General features: G+C 34.0%; 2 protein-coding genes across 4 annotated transcripts; one reads left to right on the forward strand and one right to left on the reverse strand.

The window, feature by feature from the left end:
- Nucleotides 1-5,903: 5,903 nt before the first annotated feature.
- On the reverse strand, nt 5,904-7,683 carry LOC125199656 (nudix hydrolase 21, chloroplastic-like). The gene is made up of 5 exons (XM_048097601.1): nt 7,507-7,683; nt 7,220-7,334; nt 7,043-7,126; nt 6,608-6,736; nt 5,904-6,299 (listed from the first exon to the last, which is right to left on the reverse strand). The coding sequence occupies exons 1-5, from the start codon at nt 7,584-7,586 to the stop codon at nt 6,147-6,149; spliced, it is 561 nt and encodes a 186-aa protein (XP_047953558.1). The 5' UTR covers nt 7,587-7,683; the 3' UTR covers nt 5,904-6,146.
- A 10,881-nt stretch (nt 7,684-18,564) lies between these two features.
- LOC125199658 lies at nt 18,565-23,184 on the forward strand. Of its 3 annotated transcripts, XM_048097605.1 has the most exons (11): nt 18,565-18,686; nt 18,881-18,973; nt 19,651-19,724; nt 19,800-19,844; nt 19,927-19,980; nt 20,968-21,084; nt 21,209-21,440; nt 21,510-21,636; nt 21,741-22,025; nt 22,100-22,225; nt 22,743-23,184. In XM_048097605.1, the coding sequence occupies exons 6-11, from the start codon at nt 20,970-20,972 to the stop codon at nt 23,181-23,183; spliced, it is 1,326 nt and encodes a 441-aa protein (XP_047953562.1). In that variant the 5' UTR covers nt 18,565-18,686; nt 18,881-18,973; nt 19,651-19,724; nt 19,800-19,844; nt 19,927-19,980; nt 20,968-20,969; the 3' UTR covers nt 23,184. The 3 variants fall into 3 exon arrangements, with proteins under 3 accessions (XP_047953562.1, XP_047953561.1, XP_047953560.1); XM_048097604.1 differs by lacking the exon at nt 19,800-19,844; XM_048097603.1 differs by lacking the exons at nt 18,565-18,686; nt 18,881-18,973; nt 19,651-19,724; nt 19,800-19,844 and having other exon boundaries at nt 19,854-19,980.
- Nucleotides 23,185-23,894: the final 710 nt, after the last annotated feature.

Here is a 23,894-nt window from a genome sequence, read left to right on the forward strand (position 1 = left end):
ATTGCTTATGTGTACAATTATGTAATAATGTTTGTTATCATATGAGAATAAACACATGATAATGCATGATTTTGTATATGTGATCCTATACGTGTTATGATAGAATACTGTGTGAAATTTTGGTTATAACTCCGATATACCTTGAAATCTGAAATATGAGAACAAGTTTTGTTGAGTTTTAATACGTACAAGTTTTAGTATGATGGAAGGATTCGATCTGTTCTTGCTGGTCCATTTTCTTAGCTAGTATATCTGCGTTTATCGCTAGGCACAGTGAAGGGATAATTGTGTGTTATTTACTGCACCCTGCTAAATTTTTGACATGTGATGAATTACTATCTCATTATAAAATGCTCCTAGGTGATCCGAATCTTTGAGAATACGTCTATTTTTGTTATGACTATGGAAATCTGATATTGAGTCTGAACATCTGAAATACAAGTATTGATTAGATGATTGAATTGATCATTCTATTGGATATATGTCCACTATGTATGTGATAACATCATGCTTATGTGATCTCCGTAGAAATATATGTTTGTGGGTTAATGTTACATTATATATTGACGTTATAGGTTATTGAATGTGACCGAGTTGGTTAAGTTTCGAGGATGAATTGTGGCAGATAAAGAAGGAAATAAATCAAAGGTTGAGCATAACATTAATGATGTAATTATTAAATAAAAAAATGAACGAATTGTGTGAATATTTTGGTAGCTAATAGCTACTATGCGAGGTTTTGTGATGATATATGAAGTAATGGGATTATGTGAGACGAAATACTATGATATTAAATATATATGCATATATTTGGTAAGAGTTGGATATTTATATGCTAAACTAGCTATGTGTTTGCTCGAGATTGAATTATATACGAGTTATAAATGATATGATTGAGGTGTGTGCCCAAGTGAGGGTGATACATGGCTTATTGAGATCTATGAGGGAATTAAATGAATAATGGTATAAAGAAGTATAGGACATGGTTGGATATATGTGTTTACACGTTATACTAATTCTGTTATTGCATTTAGAATATGGTGTGTTCTTTGGTTATGCAATGTGCGATCATAAGCTATTATTTATCGCTTGGATATGTGTGGTTGAGGATATCGGAAAGAAATGAAATTTACTTCAATTAACTGATTCGATATTGTCGGAATAAGTTGTGGATATACAGTGTTGAAATTGTTGGAAAGAAGTGTTGAGAACAGATAAATGGTGTGTTGGGAGGAAAAACAGAATATGATAAATGGTGTGATGGGAGGAACTGATATGTGAAATGATATGCGATATGTGGTGTGATGGAAGGAATTAATATGGGATATGTGGTGTGATTGGAGGAAATAATATATGGTGTGATGGGAGGAATTAATATGTGATATGTGGTGTGATGGGAGGAAGTATAGTGTCATATATGGTGTGATGGAGGGATTTGAACAACCTAATGCTGGTGCATTTGTCCTAGCAAGTATATATGTGTATTTATCGCTAATCTCATAAAGGGGTAATGCGTGAATTTTGTGATGGTGGCGATCAAAATATGTGTCGATATATGTGACAATACATGTTTAATAATATATGAGTTTATGTAAAACATCTTTTATAATTTGATAGGTTAATATATCGTACATGAAAACAGATTCTTTTATATGGCTCTGTTGAGTTATATTATAAATATTGAAAACCTAAGGCTTGCTAACATGAATTGTAACATCCCAAAAATGACCCTAGACGGAATTTGCTGTTCAAATAAGAAAATCGAAGAATTAGAGCTTTCAGCAAATAATTCAATGCCGAAAATAATAATAATTTGTCATAATTATAAGGAAAGTACCGTTGAAGTTAAGTGTTGGAATTGAAATATGATGCGAATTAAGGAGGATTTGTTTTGAAATTTGAAAGTCGTCATTTTAGTCCTTGACCGATTTCTTAGCTTCGAAAACATGAAGAGTATTAATTAAAGTACTAAGCTTTTATTTTGTATAATTAAGATATTATATTAATTAAGTGTTGAACTTAATATGTTGATTAAATCATGAGAATAAAATAATTGAATATAAGATTGACTAGAGAGTTGTTTTAGTACATTCACATGAAAAAAAAATGTATATTATTGTTTAAAGCAAAGGGTACGAAATTTTCAGCTTCTTGGATATGTTTGAATTTCAATATTTATCTTGAATTTATATAAAATTCTAGAAAAAAAAAAGTTAAATGTGTCTATTTAAAGTTATGCCACTTGTACAATTTTAAAAGCCATATATTATAATGAGTGGATACTATTTATATTGAGATATACTTTATCCGTCCACAAACAATAGATCACTTTGTGTATGACACGAATTTTAATGTAGAATTGGTAAAGTAAGAGAGAAGGGAAAAAAGTAAGAGAAAGGAGAAAAAGTAAGAGAGAAGTAGTGTTAGTGGAATGATGTGTAGTGTTATTATTTGTTGAAAACTTACCATAAATAACTGTGATGTATTTTTCGTGTACGGCCAAAAATGGAAATTGTGATCTATTGTTTGTGGACGGAAGGAGTATATTTTAAAAACTTCACTCTCAACCTCATGGAGGGGGAGAAAAACTCATGGTCACCATGGGAGAGAAAGGAACCGTGAGGTTCAACCTCTAGCCTTGTTGCCGATTTTTGTTGTATCGATCGTCCGATTGCATAAACCTTAATAAATTGAGTAAGTTCTTTCTATTTGTACTATTTTTACAGCATGAAATTGCTGAAACTTTGAGATGGGGTTTGGAGAATTTTGTCTAGAATTTGATGGAGTAAAGGGTGTTTGGAAGTTTTGATTAATCGATGAATATGTGTTTAATGAGTAGGGTTTATGGTATTTAGAATCTTTTGAACTCTAGCATAAAGATTATATGTGAAATGAAATTATTGTTTAGGGTTTATGGTCTTTATGATTAAATCTGCAGGTTAGATAAGATATGTGGTTATTGTGATGATTAAATATAAATGGAAATAGAATTTGATATAAAAGTTTGAATCAAATTATATCCTCTGATTTTTTAGTGATCTGTTCTGAATTATTTGGCTTGTGTAAAACATTGAAAATTCATGTTTAACAATTTTTAGAATAACTTTGATTAGTTTAGTAGTGCCATGAATATTAGGGAGAATTTTGGAGTTCATGTTCTACATCAATAAATTGTCGTAACAATACACCTTTAAACTGTCATCCTTTTTTCTGTAATGTGCATTGTTTTTGTATATCTTATCCGAGTTATGCAGAGTACTTAAACTATAAGGAAATTTGAATAAACAAGTTTAGAAATAACTATAAGATGTCGGGGTGTTCACTAAGTTTTCTAACAAATTAATAAGTACATTTACTATTTATAAATAGTATGTTGAAAACGTTGACGGAAGCTATCCAGTTTTAGTAGTATGTGGGAAAATAATGATAACTACCGAACCAATACGAATTTTTGAATAAATCTTGTTGGATTATAAAGTAGATATCTTTGGATATCTAAAAATGAGTTCAAGCCTCTAAAGCCTTCTATTTAATAATAGAGTGTTTATGACGAATTAATCTAATACAATTGTTATTTTAGCTAGTACTCCCTCCATTTCATAGTAATGGTCTAATGAAGGCATTTCTTTTCAACACAGAGATTAAGAAAAATTGTGTTAGGTGAGTTAAGTAAAGAGAGAATAAAATGGAAAATGAAAAAGTTAGAGAGATGAAGAGAGAAAAAGTAAGAGAGGGTAAAGTAAGTGTGAAAAATGTGTTGACTTTTACTAAAATAGGAAATGACTCTATTACTATGGAACAGAGGGAGTATATTTTATGGCATCACAATTTTCTCAGCTTAATTTTGAACGATCATCAATAACGTAGTGGGTGTTACAGTACCCAAGAGCAAAATAGTGAGAGCTTTACCCAAAGCTAATGTGAATCTTGTGGACTCAAGAAACATTCGTGCCCGGATTTGTTCTTGCAACACTAACCAACAACCCAAACAAGAAATATAACAATGAAAAAAAGATGTGGAAGGAAAAGAAGATGATAAGTGTTATGATTTAGATTCAAGTTCAAGAAAGAAAACCCAATGGCTACTTTCACAAACAAAAACCTAATGGCTCCACCAACTAGCAACACAAGAACTAGCAAGCATACCTTAACAAATAATCTAAGCCCGGCAATAGATTAAATGCAACCACAAGGGATTTTGGATAAACCTTCAAAGAGGAAGGGTGCTCAAATTTGAGTCTTTGTTCTTCAACAATGTTCAAAAATCGTCCAGCAAAAACCCTAGACATGGGTATTTATACTAGAGGTTAAAGTGCTAAACAAAAGAGTCAAAAAGAGTTCAAAATCGCAAGTCGCATAAAACACCCGGTCGGGTTTTTTTTCTCATACAAAAACACCCGGTCGGGTGAACTCTCTGGACGATAAAAAAACAACAGAAAACCCAGTCGGGTCTTTTCACCTTGCAAATCACCCGGTCGGGTGTTTTCACTGGAATCCTCCAATTACATTGTCTTCGTCTTCGAAAGGGCTTCGCGTGAGTATCTTGCACGCCCCAATCGGAGTCCGGACGAGAGAGTTATGGCCATTATACGAAAGTCGCGCAGTGAGGAGCAAGTGACTCCAAAAGAAACGCCGGGATGGGCGTCGCTTTCGTTCCCTCCTCACACGAGGCCTTGAGCACCATGTATAGCTTCCGGTTGTTCCCCACTCGAGCACTCTCTTTGGAGGAGCTTAATCCACGGATGAAAGTGCTTAAGGCTTCTTGCATCTTCTTTGTCATTGCCCTCGTCATTGGTCGATGAATGTCCTTGGTAGGGTTGATCAAATGATGTGTGACTTTTGGATTCACATCACTTGGTGACATGTAACATGTGTGGTCGACATGTGGTCTTGGTCTGGTGGTCTTGGTTTGAGGGGAGGATTGTGGGGGCATAAATATCCCACATTAGAGAATGAATAAGAGTTGCAAGCATATATATGGGCTACCCCAACTTCTATTTGTAGGGATGTCAATCGGGTCAGCCCAACGGGTTTCAAGCTAACCTTATCGAGTAGCGGGTCAATCGGGTTGTATTTTTTCGAGTTATAAAAGCTCGGGTTTCAGGCTAACCCAACGGGTTAATCGGGTTGCTACCGATAAAATTAACATACGATCAATGCAATAAACAATGATGAAAATTAGTTACTGATGCACTTTTTATCATCCCTTGGGTTCTATCATTTTAGTTCTTATGTTTTCTTTGTTTTCCCTACAAATTACTATGTGTTTAGCTTATCCCATTATGTATAACTAAACTAATACTCAAATTATAGTGATGTGTTAGTAACGACTTTGGTTTATATAGTCCTATTTACTTAATATATGTTTTGTTCATTTCCTCGCTTCTATTTTAAGTGTTGGATAATTGCTTCACGTTTGAATGACACATTATGTGATGATATAGGCTTGCAATATAATCGTGAGAGAAGGTTTGTGTGTTAGAAGAGCTTAGTTGACGTAGCTTCCCTTAAAACAACACTGTTAATTGAAAGCGGAAACATAAAGAGTCTTAGGAGACTTTAGGAGTTACTAATCTAGGATTGACGCTCCTAATATCCGTAATCTACTTTATACCATATGGATCTAAAGAGTCTTAGGAGCCTTTAGAAGTTACTAATCTAGGATTGATGCCCCTAGAGTCTTAGGAGTTACTTGATAAATATTTTTATTCAGGAGAAGAGATTAGTAGCAAACGTAGTGAAAGTTGCCATTTATTCGAGCTGAAATTAGTTGACAAATATGTTAACCATATCAGTGATCTCCAAAATTTTTGTAGAAGTTCTTGACATGTTGGTAAAGAAGTATTGATAAAGAAACGACATAATAGGAATCAAACGCCTTAATCAATTATGTCTTCAAGTCATCCACAGCAAGCCCAATTTTTTTCAGCCATAAATCAACTATTCAAACATCAAATTTCCTTGACGAAAAACACACGAAACAAACTCCCAAACACATCAGTCCAATTCCAGTTGAATTTCGAAAAACAAAAAACTGGATTTCCGAGCAATTTAACTCTGTACAAGACTAACAAAAAAAAAACTAAAAAAATGAAACAAGAGTTGGGTGCATAGACACATTCTAAATCTGGTGTGGAGATTTGGGTTCAAGCATTTGCAACCAAAGCTAGATTTGTTGCAGCTCTTGGTAAGCTAACCATTTCTGTTTTGGGCTGCGAGATGAGGCGATTCACTAGTAACTCTAGAGCCTCCTTCATCCACCGGTATTCGCACATCCTTCTTGCTTCTCTAACACTTATCTGCTCAAATTTAGTTCACATTTTCATAGTTAAGAATGTGTTTCATCATACACCTTAGTCGTTATTTTTTATTTTGAAAAGTTCCAAGATAGTTAAATCATTTCTATTTTTGACAAAAAGTAATACTCCCTTTTACTTTATTCTGTTTCATTTCTCTTACTTTATTCTTCATCTACTTAACACATTATTATTCATCTACTTAACACACTGTTCCTAATTTTCATGACAAAAATAAATGTCTCAATTAACAATGAACGAATGGAGTTATTATATGTACAGATTTCGGGCAAAAGGGTTTTTAGTTTTACCCATAATCTTTGACGGATGTCTCTCTCAGGCCAGATTTCCAGCTGTTCCTTTACTAGCAATGGGAACATGTGACCTTCATAGAAGGTTTCTCTGTTTTTGCTATTGAAACTCCATTTACCCAATTGATTCTGCAATCAAAATATCAAGACCCATATATCATATTTTATCCAATGGGATAATTATTATTGAATCGTCAACTCTAATCCAATATCAAATTACAAACTTATCCTTTATTTATTTTATTTTTTTGTTGTTAGACAAAAGGACCGGACCCGTGATTGATCCCCTTGTTTGATTAAGAATGGACGAGTTTCACGCCACTCAATCATACTATTAACTTTACCTTTTAGTAGTATATCTTAAATCAATGAAATTGCAATTCAGAGTTGACTGTTGAGAATTGGAAGTGGTTAAAAATGGAGAAGAGAAGCAACCTGAACATCTCCGACAACACCGGCTTCCTCCACTGTTTCGCGCAACGCTGCTTCTTCAATAGATTCATCAATTTCCCAACCACCCTTAATTCCCACACCACAAACATAGTCAGTTTTTGTTTTTCTCCTCAAAATCTTACTAAATTAAGAAAAAAAATACTAAATTAAGAAAAATACCTTTGGAAACAAAACCCCTTTGCCTTTTCTTTGTGCGGTTATAACAAGAACCTCAATATCTTCCTCGTCCACCACAGACGCTCCACGTGGACTCCTATATCTATATGGAATACATCTGCAAATAACCCCCAAAATCATTACATTTTGTGATACATATAATTCAACAAAATTGACACTCTAAAAACTAAATTAATTCAATTCCAACACATTTTAGACTATAGAAACCACCACATAAAAATTTTGAAATTTCCCATGAAATTAGTAAGATGAGAAAGAGAGAGAAGTACCCAACAACTTGGCGGTGGCCAAGTAAATTGTAACGCTGCAGATGGCGACCAGTACGAGCTGACAAATTCTTCAATTCCATTGCTAAAATTATGTGTTTCCCTTTGGAGAAAGATGCTACAACTACACTGATAATTGATGAACCAAAGCTAGTGAATTTATATATGTATATATGAGGAAAACTGCGGTGATAAAATAAAGAGGCTGGGCCACAATTTCAGCCTTTTTTATGAAGACTCTGTCAACCGTATTAATTATGTTTCTACTTGCAAAACCGTTGGAAATATAATTGCCTCGGTTATTTTTTTATCAGTTCACACTGATTATGCATTTATCTGCTCAATTTAATGTGATGGAGTCGACATACATTGTATTTGACATATTTCACCATTGTTTTCTTCTTCTTTTTTCTTCATAAATATGATGTGATATTTACGGAATTAGTAATATTACTCCGTAATACAAAAATAAAGACCATAATTATTTATTTATTTAATATATTATGTAGAATGTAGTAATAAGTTACATAAATATATATATATATAGAGATATATATATATATATATCATGATAATTTATTAATGTAATAAAGGTAAATTTTCTATTTTTTTTTGGTACAAGTAATGTAATGACGTGAACTCTTTGGTTATAGGCATTAATCATTTTTGCATATCGGGTCAATAAGCCTATATCTCAAGCTCAGTACTACAGTGTTCTTCCGTCCCATCTTAGTCAGAGTATTTCTTTTCAGCATGTATATTAAGAATTAAGTGTTTATAATGGAGATAGAATAAATTAAGAAATAAAATAAAATAAAGAAAGAAGGAGTAAAATATAAGAGTATTAAAAAAATTTATCAAGAAATAAATGACTCAACTATTTACAAACGTTTCAAAAGAAATAGGACTTCCCTATTGTGGGACTGTTGAGAGTACTAAAAATAATAATATTAGTAGTATAATATAATGGTCCTAATTAAAATTCATAAAAAGTTTGAAAATTTCGTGCATCGGTCATTTGAAAATTGCCAATACATGTGTTTATGTACAAAACCATATTTACCAGTTTTATTCATCTCTCTCCTTTTTAGCATAGCATTAATTAAACGTGTCAGGTGTGACCATATGGCATCTTATTACACAATTATAAAATTTTACTACTGTCCTCTCAAATCTATTTTTCTTTTTCTAAATGATTTTGATAATCGATTATAGTGGTTTATATACAAAAATATTATTTCAGTGTGCGGATTTGATTATATCTGACTAAAAATAAATAGACGTATTTGTTGTGCTTATCCTAATAATTATTTGGACTAAAAGTGTATATGTTAAGCTTGTATTAGAATATTCGATCAAAGGATGACTTGTTACCTTCTCGAATTAAAGAAGATTTCTTTGGGAAGGATAAATCAACTGGAAACTTCGACCGTGTAGCTTATGGGTCAATTGCGGCTTTGCGGCTTTTATATTTCTAAATATATTTATTAACATCAGTTTAATGCAATTCTAAAATTCCAATATCAGATTTACGATTTTGAAATCAGGATGTAATTAAGTCATGCATGTGGCAAACGATTATAACAATTAGACATAATTTTAGTTTGAAAATAAACAAATCTGGTCTATATTTCTTATAATATCTATGATTTGTTTTTAAAATTATCCTCCTTTATTATAAAAATAAAAATTTCATTTTGGATCGTCTTGAAAAAATAGCCTATTCTATTTTTTGGTAACTTTTGTCTCACTACTGAGATGAGTACGGTTCTTCATTAAAATACTATAATTACTTTTTCTTTTTATCTCTCTCTTACTTTACCACGTAGCTTCTCGATTTCCCTAAAGAAAAGATCGGCTATAAAGTGTGTCATTGAGGAGAATCTATCTACCACAACAAAAATGCTACTCCCTCCGTCCCCCAAATATTGTCCCACTTTGACCCGACATGGTTTTTAAGAAATGTAATGAAAAATGAATTGAAAAGGTTAACGGAATGTGGGTCCCACTTTAATATATTAGGGGAATATGGGGTCCACTACCTAAAATGGTTAAAAATGAGGGATAAATTTTGTGGGACGGATGAAAATAAAAAAATGGAACAAACTTTTAAGGACAGAGGGATTATCATTTTTCTTATGTGAAGGAGGTATGCCTAGTACAAAATCCATTAACAAATCTATCCAAGGATAAATAAGTGTGGGCGGGGATGTATAAAGACCAAAGTTGCTACTTCTAAACTTATCTTGCCTACATTTACCACAAGATCATTGCTAACTCAAGATGTCACAAGTTTCTGTCACCTCTGAAAAGAGAATCTCTCAGCGAGCAAGAAGGTATACACACTGTATTCTCCTTAAAGAGAAACTCATCAAGCCTATAAAGCTTGTCAAGCTTCATCTGATGTGCTACTTCACCGTTGCTCGCAAACTGCTTGGCAAATTTTTCTTTGCTAAGCGAAGTGTTGCACATTACTCAATAATTACCGAGTGACGATAGTGCTTGGTAAGTGCTTTTAGCTAAAGCCCATAATTTTTGTAGTGAATTATTATTAAAATCACATAATTGAAATAAATTTTATATCTTGAGTCTCATTAGCACCTTTAAAATTCAGATACTTTTTGTACTATGTATCCAAAATACTTTTCGCGGCTATTGCTAATTTAAAAGTACACAATCTTGATATCATTATTCCATTCTATCATACCAACAAGAGTCTAAGAATGTTTTTAAGTTAAAAAAATCTAAAGGCTTGGTCACTAAAAATCTTAGTCATAATTTTCAAACTACATCGAGAATATGGGTATCACGATATCTTTCTTTTTGTGCAATAAATACATGCCCAGACCTACATCTATGACGAGCTATCTTTCGACAACCAAACATCCAACAAAAACCACCAACAACATAACCAAAACAAAAAACTAACCAAACCAACCCAAAACCGCTAACACAAAGACATTGAGCCCTAACCCAACAGGAGAAAAGGAGAAAACTAGCAGAGATAGCACACCACCCAAGAGAGACACCCAAGGCTAAAGCCACCCAAAAAATCTCCCATGGTCAAGAAACAAGGGGACACAAAAGCAAGGTCAAACAAAAGGATGAGGATAGGCTGACCAGCCTTGCATTCCTCTAAATCAATATCTTGAATTCTGCTTTGGCTTTCCGGCTTCCGTCAGGGGCTCTTGTCTCTTTGTTGATTTTTAGGTTGTCTCCAAGCTTTAAATTCGTTCATACATTGTTCATTCGTTATGGTGAAAAGGGAAATTTTGGGCGTCAACCTCGAATCTAAGTGCTAAGTCTCCAGAATAAGCATTTCTTCTCGAACTCCCAATTGGGTTGACACTCTTGAAAGATATTTTTATTCCTTATGTCCCAAAAGGTCGATATAATCACATAGAATGGAGACCCTTTCTATGCTATGAAGCATACCACCGGTCATCTATGAAGACTCATATTAATATTTCATCGCTTGCAACAGTGATATCACAAACTGCTTGACCCTGCAACTAACGTGCTTCACTTGCAAAGAACACACCGATCATCCCTAATTCAACTTAGTATTAAGTCTGCCCTCAAAAAAAAAATTGTACTCACAGCAGGGTATCATAATCTCAAATTATTTAAATCATGTGAGAAAAACAATTCCGCAATTTGAAATTAAATCAAATTTAATACTAATCATTTATCTTATGGTTTTCATTGGGCCACCAGTATAGCCTTGTCTACAATAAGTCAGAGCTCATCACAGACAAAGGTCGAAGGTTCCATTGAAATTCGTTAACAAGTTGTACATATCCAAGAAATGTCAAACCCTCAACTATAATTATTAAAAAAATAAACCGGGTACATTTAATCATTGCAATATTTCTAGACTTAACGAAAAGTGGAAATTGAAATGGTCTATATTGGTGTGAAATCATATACAAAATCTCGCCCACAATTCCAGAAACTCTTTTTGATTATTTATTAGGGTACACTCATTTCACGTATTTGCATGTCTTGCATGCTTAATTCAACTCATTATAAAAAACATAAAGATACAACATGAAAATATTCCAGTGAGATAAGGTTTTACAAGTAATTACTTTACCCCCCACCACCTACTGATTTGATTTTAAACTTCATAATTTAAAAGATAAAATTTAAAACTAAAACTATGCTTTAGATCTTCTTATGCATCAACAATTCTACTCCATTCGTCCAATAAAAATAGACATTTTTTTTTATTGTGGTTCATTTTTTTCATTGTGGTTCGTCCATTAAAAACTATCAACTTCTATTTTTAATGATTTTTTTCCTCTAATGAGGTGGGCCTCATTTTTTCACTAATAATACTCCAATCAATTTTTCTATAGCTCTTCTACTTTACATATTGCGCATTCAAACTCGCGTCATCCAAAAATGTCTATTTTATGAGAAGGAGATAGTATTATTATTTAGCATATGAGAATGAGACAGTATTGTTCAAGATTTTCTTTTTTACAGTCTTTTATACTTATACAGAAATAGATTAATCTCTTATATTGTAGAGTTTTTGATGGATCCAAAATCATTTAGAATCAGTAAGTCAGCTGCTTTTAAAATAAGTTCACTGCAAACGGCCTCATCCTCCAATCTTCTTGTTCTTTATCGTCGCTCTCTCGTTTATTCCGACGTTGGATACAAGTACCTTGTATCAACATGTATCCCATTTAAAATAAGTTATTCATGTAAAATATGCAAATAGTGTATGAGTATAATTCAATATCCAATGCATTACAGATTTAGTCAGGGGGTTATAGTTTATACGAAATTGAAAACGGCAATACGATGAGGAATTAACACATTCAAAATACGTTATATTCACAAGTAATATGCAAAAATCGTATGAGTAAAATACAATATCGAATGCATAATAATTAAATTTGTGAGGTATAATCTGTACGAAATTAAGAACGACAATACAGTTGGGAATTTACACAATTAACATAAGGTATCATATATAATCTACAAAAATAGTGTAAGTATAATGGAAGACCCAAGACATAATATGGTAGTTATAATCTGTACGAAATTAATAACGACAATACAATACAGAACTAACGCATTCAAAATAAGTTACTATGTGAATAACATTAAATGTACGTGATTGATTATGCGCTACTTTGGGTACTAATAATCGGATAGAATCGTGTCTCGGATGGGCCTAAGGCTAAGCTGACGATATCCCCTTTATAGAAGTATTACAATTTGAAAGAGCTAAACTCTTTAAAATAAATATTCTTAGGCTTATTGGAGTATATTATATTTATAGAATATAGATAATATAATTCAACTTCTACAAAGTGTGTTATCTTCAATAATAAACTATATTTTGTCTTATTGAACAAAGTTTCAATTATTCTAAGATAGAGAAAAAGAAAAATAAAAATGCATTAGTAATAATTTAAAACAAGAAAGATGAAAAATAAAATGCATTAGAAGAAAATAAAAATATTTGACGAAAAGTATATTATTTTAACAATAAAATGCATAAAATCTATAATGCTCTTCGAGAGAATCAACTGTTTTAAAAATAATACTCCCTCCGTCTTACTTTAGCAATCCCGTTGATTTTTCTGCACTCGTTTTATAAAAATGATACTAATAAATAGTTATAGTGAAGAAATGGTAAAGTAATAGAGAGAATCATTTCTCTACTTTAACTATTTATTACTATCATTTTATAAAACGAGAGCAGAAAAGTCAACGGGTCTGCTGCGAGCACATCAAAGAGTGCTCGGAAAATAGCGAGCACTTCAAACTATGCTCGGCAACATTCCAAGCACAAATGAAGGTGCTCGGCAATATCACGAACGGGGGAGTTAACTTGCGAGCAATACCGAGCGCGGTCAACGTGATCGGTTTAGTAATTTAAGTCCGGGAAGCGTTGTGCTCGGTAAAAGCCGACCACTGCTTTGGTGCTCGGCATTTCAGAAAAAAATATTAGTATTGCTTTTACATAATTCCGAGCACGTCTAAGGTGCTCGGAATATCCCAAGCACTTGGATAGTGCTCGGAATGTTTAAAATAATTCTATTTTATGTTCAAAATAGATTTTAATATTTTTGATGAATGATCGAAAAATTTTCACACATGAAAATTTTTCTAGATATTTTTTATACAATTAAAAAATATTGGCATGTTTGAAATTTTTATTGTTGTTGAATAATTATTATTTGTACTATAATTTTATGTAATTGCCGAGCATTTTCTTTGTGCTCGGTAAATGCCGACCACTGCTTTGGTGCTCGGCATTTCAGAAAAAAATATTAGTAATGCTTTTACATAATTCCGAGCACTTCTACGGTGCTCGGAATATCCCAAGCACTTGGACAGTGCTCGGAATGTTTAAAATAATTCTATTTTATGTTCAAAATAGATTTTAATATTTTTGATGAATGATCGAAAAATTTTCACACATGAAAATTTTCTATAATATTTTTTTATACAATTAAAAAATATTGGCATGTTTGAAATTTTTATTGTTGTTGAATAATTATTATTTGTACTATAATTTTATGTAATTGCCGAGCATTTTCTTTGTGCTCGGTAAATGCCGACCACTTCGTCGGTGCTCGGCATTTCAGAAAAAAATATTAGTAATGCTTTTACAAACTTCCGAGCACGTCTACGGTGCTCGGAATATCCCAAGCACTTGGATAGTGCTCGGAATGTTTAAAATAATTCTATTTTATGTTCAAAATAGATTTTAATATTTTTGATGAATGATCGAAAAATTTTCACACATGAAAATTTTTCTAGATATTTTTTATACAATTAAAAAATATTGGCATGTTTGAAATTTTTATTGTTGTTGAATAATTATTATTTGTACTATAATTTTATGTAATTGCCGAGCATTTTCTTTGTGCTCGGTAAATGCCGACCACTTCGTCGGTGCTCGGCATTTCAGAAAAAAATATTAGTAATGCTTTTACAAACTTCCGAGCACGTCTACGGTGCTCGGAATATCCCAAGCACTTGGATAGTGCTCGGAATGTTTAAAATAATTCTATTTTATGTTCAAAATAGATTTTAATATTTTTGATGAATGATCGAAAAATTTTCACACATGAAAATTTTTCTAGATATTTTTTATACAATTAAAAAATATTGGCATGTTTGAAATTTTTATTGTTGTTGAATAATTATTATTTGTACTATAATTTTATGTAATTGCCGAGCATTTTCTTTGTGCTCGGTAAATGCCGACCACTGCTTTGGTGCTCGGCATTTCAGAAAAAAATATTAGTAATGCTTTTACATAATTCCGAGCACTTCTACGGTGCTCGGAATATCCCAAGCACTTGGACAGTGCTCGGAATGTTTAAAATAATTCTATTTTATGTTCAAAATAGATTTTAATATTTTTGATGAATGATCGAAAAATTTTCACACATGAAAATTTTTCTAGATATTTTTTATACAATTAAAAAATATTGGCATGTTTGAAATTTTTATTGTTGTTGAATAATTATTATTTGTACTATAATTTTATGTAATTGCCGAGCATTTTCTTTGTGCTCGGTAAATGCCGACCACTGCTTTGGTGCTCGGCATTTCAGAAAAAAATATTAGTAATGCTTTTACATAATTCCGAGCACGTCTACGGTGCTCGGAATATCCCAAGCACTTGGATAGTGCTCGGAATGTTTAAAATAATTCTATTTTATGTTCAAAATAGATTTTAATATTTTTGATGAATGATCGAAAAATTTTCACACATGAAAATTTTCTATAATATTTTTTTATACAATTAAAAAATATTGGCATGTTTGAAATTTTTATTGTTGTTGAATAATTATTATTTGTACTATAATTTTATGTAATTGCCGAGCATTTTCTTTGTGCTCGGTAAATGCCGACCACTTCTTCGGTGCTCGGCATTTCAGAAAAAAATATTAGTAATGCTTTTACAAACTTCCGAGCACGTCTACGGTGCTCGGAATATCCCAAGCACTTGGATAGTGCTCGGAATGTTTAAAATAATTCTATTTTATGTTCAAAATAGATTTTAATATTTTTGATGTTACCGCTCAATCCATGCGATGGCATGCAGAGCACACTCAGACTCCAGGAGAGATGTCTCATCCGGCGGATTCTGTAGCTTGGAAAACCTTCGACCAAACACATCCCTTCTTTGCTTCCGAATCAAGAAATGTCAGGTTGGCACTTAGCACAGATGGATTTCAACCATTTGGTCAGACTGGTTCACAATACTCATTGTGGCCAGTGATTCTAACTCCATACAATTTGCCACCGTGGATGTGCATGAAAGATCCGTACATGTTTCTCACTGTGATTGTGCCTGGTCCGAAGAATCCAAAACAAAACATTGATGTGTTTCTACAACCTTTGATTGCAGAGCTCAATGATCTATGGGCTGAAGGAATTCAGGTATATGATATATCTAAAAAACAAAACTTTCAACTGCGTGCAGCGTTGATGTGGACTATCAGTGACTTCCCTGCATATTCAATGCTGTCGGGATGGAGCACATCTGGGCATCGTGCATGTCCATATTGTATGGAAGACTCACAAGCCTTCTCCCTGAAGCATGGAAGAAAAACCACTTGGTTTGATTGCCACAGGAGGTTTCTCCACATGAATCATCGGTTTCGCAGAGACAAAAAGAACTTTCGAAAAAACAGAATGGAGCATTCAGGTCCTCCTCCAATCTTAAATGGGGAACAAATACTTGATCACCTTGACCAATTTGGATTCAAGAGAGTGTTTGATGAAGATGTCGAATCAGCAAATTCTGAGTTGAGCAAGATTTTGGGATGGAGAAAACGAAGCATATTTTGGGATCTTCCATATTGGAAGACAAATTTGATTCGCCACAATTTGGATGTCATGCATATAGAAAAGAATGTGTTTGACAACATCTTCAATACCATTATGGATGTCGACGGAAAGACGAAGGACAATGCTAATGCACGTCGAGATTTGGAAGTACTTGGTATTCGACCCGAGCTTTGGCCACGCGGTGGGAAATATCATAAGGCTACTTTCACTCTTGAAAAAGAAAGTAGGGAATTATTGCTCAAGTGGCTCAACAGTTTGAAATTTCCGGATGGTTATGTTTCCAATCTATCAAGATGCATTGATATGAAAAAGCACAAGTTGTACGGTATGAAAAGCCATGATTGCCATGTGTTTATTCAACGATTGTTACCAATTGGACTTCGTGAGTTACTTCCACGCGTTGTATGGGAACCTCTAACCGAGTTGAGCAACTTCTTCAGAGATCTTACTGCTACAGTTATAAGGGAGGTTGATATGAGAAAATACAATGAGTCGATTGCACTTACCTTGTGCAAGCTTGAGATGATATTTCCCCATCTTTCTTTGATTCCATGGAGCATCTTCCGGTCCACTTAGCATATGAGGCATTGATTGCAGGACCGGTGCATTTCCGATGGATGTATCCCTTTGAACGGTACATGCGTAAGTTGAAATTAAATGTAAAGAACAAGGCCGCTGTGGAAGCATCTATATGTAATGCATATTTGACTGAAGAAGCATCACATTTTTGCACTCATTACTTTGAGTCACATGTCCGTTGCCGAGGTAGAGATGTTCCTCGTAATGATGATGGAGGTGGATCAATTCACCCTGAAGATATGCTTTCAATTTTCACATACGATATCCGATGTGCTGGGAAAGGACGAAGACGATTCTTGTCAGAAATGGAGTACAAATCAGCACAAACTTGCATATTAGTTAATACTCCAGAAGTGAAGGAATTTGAGCTGTAAGTTTGTTTTCCTTAATTTTATTGAAATAATTAGATTATTTATTTAGTCATTGATTTTTTTATATATAAAGCAGTATGTTCATCGAGCAAGTGCGTGGTTGGTTTCCGGAAATAACACCATCGCAGATAGAGCAACAATTAGACGATCACTATGCATCATGGTTTAAAGAATATGTAAGTTTTCTATCCAATTTTTTTGTTGAAATTGTGTATTATATTTACTAATTGAATTTTGTATACAGGGTCAAAAAAACTTGCATCGTGATAGTCATTTGTACCATTTGTCACAAGGTCCATTAAATGGGGTTATGAGTTACAATATTTGTTTTGTCAATGGATATAAGTTCCACACTGACTCTTATGGGAAAAGTAAATCTACGGCCAACAGTGGAGTATGCATCAGAGGGTCGAATTATAGCTATGCCGAGGATGACTTTTATGGAATTTTGAAAGAAGTTGTGGAGGTGGAATATCGTGCATCGCCAATAAAGAAAGTTGTATTGTTCAACTGTGCATGGTATAATCCGTCTCCGCCCCCACGTGGTGGTACATTGGTTCATCCAAAGTACAAAATCGTGGAAGTGAATATTCAGAAGGAATATCCAAAATATGATCCATTCGTCTTAGCTCAACAAGCCTCTCAAATTTATTTTGTATCTTTTCCGAGCAAGAAAAAAGACAAGGTAAACTGGCGGGCAGTGTTGAAAGTTCGAGCAAAGAAATTTGATGCCAGTTATGCCATCACAAAAGAGGCAGATGAAGACACAGCTTTCCAAGAAGATGAAGTTGAAGTTCATGAAATTTCTGATGATATGGAATTCGTAGAACCTTCACGTTATGATCCTAGTGGTGAAATGATTCCAATTTTGAAGGAGATTGCAACTGATGAAGAGGATGATGATGATTACGATGATGAAGAGGATGATGATGATGACGATGATGATGACGAGGACGAGGACGAGGACGAGGACGAGGAGGGTGAGGAGGAATAAAATTTGCAATTCAGGTTTACATCTAAAATGATTAATTTCTATTAATACTAGTAGTATTGTTTTATCAATATATATATGTGATTACATAAACTAAAAAGTGGCGTGATATTCGTTAGTATTTTTCAAAATGGGGCATTTTTCAAAATGCAAATCTTCAAATTATTTCTCTCAAATTTTGGAGCAAATTATTAGAATTATTTATGTCAAAAATTCATTCCCTAATTTTTGTCTAATTCTCTTTATGTCAAAAATTCATTCCCTAATCTCTCAAAGAGTCACCGCCTCTTTAAAAAAAAACCTAAATCATCTCTCTCTAATTCTCTCTCTAATTCTTCATCGGAGATTAGGCATTTGGAGAAGATCGTCGGAGAAGAAGCGGAGGCTGCAAAGCACAACCGTTGCAGGTCTGTCTCTTTCACTCTTACAATCGTTGTTCTATTGTAGCTTGTAAACTTGAGAAAAATGCAGATTGAGCACATGCAGTAGTAGTTGATGCTCGAGGCAGATTGAGCACATGCTTCAATCGATTAGCATTTCTGGTACCTCAGGTCAATCGATTAGCATTTCGTTTACTTGTTTGTATTTTCTGGTACCTCAGGTCAATTCGATTTCTGTCCACCGATTAATTGGGGTAGTGGTTTTTGAGCAGCGTAAAAGCAATCACAAATCCTTTAATGACTATAAACCTCAGGTTATTTCTATTTCTGTCCACCGATTCCAATTATTTTCTATTTCTTTGTTTTGTTTCAACTATAAGTTGATTAAATTAGCCGTTGAGTGCTTGAACAATGCCCCAATTTGTCTTCCTTTCTTAAGGTTTGATGAGGTTTGATCTGATCTCAGTAGTCTGTCAGTTGATTTATTTTTTGCTCTATATGATATGTATTGATTGGTTAGTGAATTCTATTGTAATTGAGCTAGTTAGTGAATTTAGGCATTCTATTGTAATCTGAGCTAGTTGCCCAGAATTTTTTCATTTCTGGGAAGCATTTGATTAATTTTCATTAAGAGGCAGTTTCATGCATTAGCAAATAATAATGGCATATTCTGTTAATTCTGACTAGAGTTCTGAATGATTTTGATATGATTTTGATAAATTCTTGATATGCATTAGCAAATAATAATGTAATAAGAGGCCTGATATGATTCTTGATTAAATCTAGCAAGAGAAGTTGTTCATTGATATATTGAGGAATATTGTCCATAAATTTCTAAACTTTCGTTGCATAAGAGCTTAAATATTCGCCAGTGAATTACCAAATTATGATTAGCTCTGATTTTATAATCAGTCAATTTAGCAATGACATAGTTTTTGATGACTTGTTTATGTATCACTATTGTAATCTGATTCTTCATTTGTGATTTCAGCATTCGGTTTGCCTTGCTTGAAGGTTGAAAGCGAGGGAGATATTTGTGCTCTTCCACTTTGTCCATTCGCAAAGGTAAATTTGTCTGTTTGAAATGGTGTATGTTTGCCTATTTTAAATTAATCACAAAGTAGTGCTTTCTTTTGTTAGTCTTTGATATCATCGACATTCAGAAACAAAGAGCTGAAACTTCGAGTAAATAAATTCACACACAACACTCTCAATCTGTGATTAATTTACGCACATTTTGTTACTGAAATCTCACCAAAAATGTCAGCTTTATCCAATTCTGTTGTCATTTCGGAACGCCTTCTTCTCCATTTCTCGTCAGGTAAATCTTCTGATTAATTATCTTTCTTTTTTGTTTACATGGATCTTCTGATTTATTTCTCTCTCGGACTGTCTAATGATATCATTTTGAATTCTCTTCCTAATGCTTTATCTAGTTTCTGGAAATATGATTTTTTTAGCTTTGAAGATATAATACAAGTGCTTGATAAATTTGGGGATTCTGAATAATGTTGCTGGCATTAACTGAAAAGAAACTGCTCTTGATTTATTAGGTTTCTTAGATCAGTAACAGCTGTTTTATGATGCCACTACTGCCTTACTGTAAAAAGAAACTGCTTACTGTAGATCAATGAAAAGAAACTGCTTTCTTAGATCAGTAACTGAAAAGGGTGATAAAAATATGTGGCATTAACTGTAAGCAGTTAACTGAATTTATAGTATGTTTAGTTTGACTTAGTTATAGCTGAGTTGCAAAATAATACATCTCAAGCTCTGTTTGTTAAAATCATGTTTAATGGTGGATTTCTACCCATTTACTCATTTGAGGTTTTGTTTCTTTATTACTATCTTTAAACTGATTTACTTTTCTAATTTAGATTTTGAAGGAGTTTGGAGGACTAGATATTTCCTAGAATAATGTACTATTATATTGTAGGCTTCTTTTGAAGATTATTAGTCCATATATCTCGGGAGGATTATAATGGATTTGTAGGCATGGTAAAGGCATAATCTGGTTATTGATTCTCATTCTCTATAAAATTTGTATCGTTTGCTAAAATGAAATACTAATTTTTTTTGGAAGACAGAAATAGACTCTGACCCATCAAAGGCCACATATTTTTATCATCTTTTTCATTTCCAATTTTTCTATGATTGCTTACACACACACAACAGCAGTCATATTAAATTAAAAACTCCCCCTAAAGTGCACATTACCACTTGTGTCTATTGTGTAGTATAATGTCTATTGTGCACTTTTTTGTTCCATTTTTCGATTTTGATAGATAATGCTTTGTCTATTATGTAGAAATGCCCCGAGGAGCATCTATTAGACGGCGCTTAAATGATTCTTCACTCTCAGGGGATCATCCACCACTCTCGGGTGATCATCCACCACTCTCGGGTGATCATCCACCACTCTCAGGTGATCATCCACCACTTGTGTTCATTTATGAATTTGAACTGCAATTCTCATTACCACTTTTGATATGCACTTTTTTGTTCCATTTTTTTTATTTTGATAGCATAATGCTTTGTCTATTGTGTAGAAATGGCTCAAGGAGCATCTAGTGGACGCTCCAATGATCCTTCACTCTCCAATGATCCTTCACTCTCCGGTGATCATCCACCACTGGATAATGAGGAAGGAGAATCGGCAACACATCATATAGAAGGGCATGATACAACAAGTAACTCCCTGAACGAGTCAGCCGAAGAAGAGCCTACAGAGCCTACACATGATGCACGCGGCCGCCCATTCATACATCTTAGGGGGAAATAGTAAGTGATTTGATAATTTCACTTATATCATTATTTTTGTGAGTTAACTGACCATATATTGACGTGTAGCTTGGAACCTTCCGGCGTCGTGGCAAGCATATGCACTTACAATTTCAAGCAGATTGTTGACCCGGTTGGATACAGCCAAAAAACTCTAACCGAGGAATACATTAACTTGTATTGGGCTGAATTTAAGGTAAACTCTATCTTTATCTCTCTTTCTCCCTCTTTTAGTACTTACAATCTTTAATATCTTATTTTGTAGTTTAAATTTGATTGTCATTTTGTGTTAATTTGTAGAAATTTGCTAATTGTGAGGCATATGATCAAGACGAGTGTAAGAAGGCTTTTGTTAGCAAGTGTAAACTCAGATACGGAGATTTTATTAGCTATTATAAAAAGAAGACAAAGAAACCTTCTTTTTACACGGATGCCCAATGGGCGAATTACCAGAAAGGCTGGAATTTACCCGAGAGTATTGCAGCTTCTGAGAGGTGCTCTGAAAACCGTAGACAAGGGCTTGAGACCGCGCTTGGCACACATTGTAATGGATGTACATCATTTGCCGAGACAGCAGCAAAAATGGTAAAACTTATAATATTCATTAGTTTGATTTGTTTGTTACTTCTACACTTTCTTATGTTGAAAATTGTTTTCAGGCTAAAGAGAACAATGGAAAGCTTCCTCCATTTATGGATTTCTTTCTACAGACCCACAAGCTAAGGAATGGAAAAAACGGTGATTCACAAGGCAACTTGTGTTCGCAACGTGCTCAACAAATTGTAGTAAGTCTTTTCACAAGGATAGTTTATATTTTTTTTCCAAGGGGAAGGTTTTTAATCTGTTTCATGCATGGTCAGTTAAATTTTTGTCTAAATTTTATGATGTTACAGATGATTGACAGTGTCTTATGCCCTTCTCTGAGATCGTGTATGAATTCGTGGAATTCTGAAATTGATAGAAATATGATTATGATATGGTTTTGAATTTCATAATATGGCTTTGAGAAAATTGATTCAGAAATTACTTGTGTTTGGATTTTTTTGTAATTTATGATTTATGCATTCACTTCACTGAATGAGTTTATGCATTCACTTCACTGAATGAGTGTCCAGCTTATGTACAAAATTGTTGTACAAAATTTGCTGAGCTTGTTGCTATATAATTTATGTACAAAATTGATAGTGTCCAGCTTGTAAGCTATAATGTACAAAATTGTCTGATATGATGAGCATGTTGCTTGTGAGGTTCTCTCTTTGTTGTTACATATTTTGAATGTTTCTCATGTTTGTTTAATGGAAGGATGACGTTATGGCACGGGTTGAAGAACTACGGGATGAAGGAATAGAGAACCCGGATCATGAAGCCATCTTCTTGGAGCTTTTTGGGAAGGTGAAGAAAAGAAAACAAATCTCTGGCGCGGGGCAAGCCACAAGCATATTCTTCCCATTGGCTACTTACTCATCCGTGGGTTCTAACCGCGTCAATGCTAGCCAGATCGATGAAATAGTCGAGCAACGCGTTAAAGAACATCGTGATCAAATGAAGCTACAAATTGAAATGGTGCAAGCCGATTCAGATCGGAAAATTGCACTAGTGCGTGAGGAAGCGGCTACGAGGGAGCAACAAATGCGAGAGGAAGCGGCTAAAATGCGAGAGGAAGCGGCTACGAGGGAGCAACAAATGGAAGAACGAATGATGCGCCTTTTAAATGAAAAATTGGGACAATTGAAAAATGTGTAGTTCAGTGGTTGTAATACCATCTTTATCTTTATATATTTTTGTTAAACAATTTATCTTTTTAATGTTATTTCAGTTTATTATTTTATTTATTAATAATTTATTGAATAATTAATTGTAGAATATATATTTTAAAAAATCATAATAATCAATTTTCCGAGCACATGGCCGTACTCGCTAACATGCTCGGTGCACCTAGTTCTCACTTGAAAGTGCCGAGCACCACTAGGTGCTTGCTGCATTGCGAGCACATGTATGTGCTCGCACACCTGCTCGAAGTAGCCGGTGCTCGCTGGTTGTGTAACCTCTCGAAAGTGCCGAGCACCACTAGGTGCTTGCTGCATTCCGAGCACTCATAAGTGCTCGCAGACCTGCTCGAAGTAGACCTGTGCTCGCAGGTTTTGTGTTAACCTTTCGAAAGTGCCGAGCACCACTAGGTGCTCGCTGCATTGCGAGCACTCGTAGGTGCTCGCCAATGTTGTTAGTTGACCAGTTAGCCGAGCACCAAGATGTGCTCGGATTAAAATGCCGACGAAGAGAAAGGCGAGCATCTTAAGTGCTCGCAAAGTGCTCGGTAAAGTTGGATATGCCGAGCATATTTCCCTCTTTGCCGACCACTTTGGTGCTCGGGAAAGACCTCCTTTTTATGAAACTTTTTATATTAATATGAACCCTATAATAAAATAAAATTATATTCTATGGGATTGTTCAGTT

Source organism: Salvia hispanica, unplaced genomic scaffold (genome assembly GCF_023119035.1).
Source record: "Salvia hispanica cultivar TCC Black 2014 unplaced genomic scaffold, UniMelb_Shisp_WGS_1.0 HiC_scaffold_610, whole genome shotgun sequence".
In the NCBI taxonomy this organism is placed as follows: Eukaryota; Viridiplantae; Streptophyta; class Magnoliopsida; order Lamiales; family Lamiaceae; genus Salvia; species Salvia hispanica.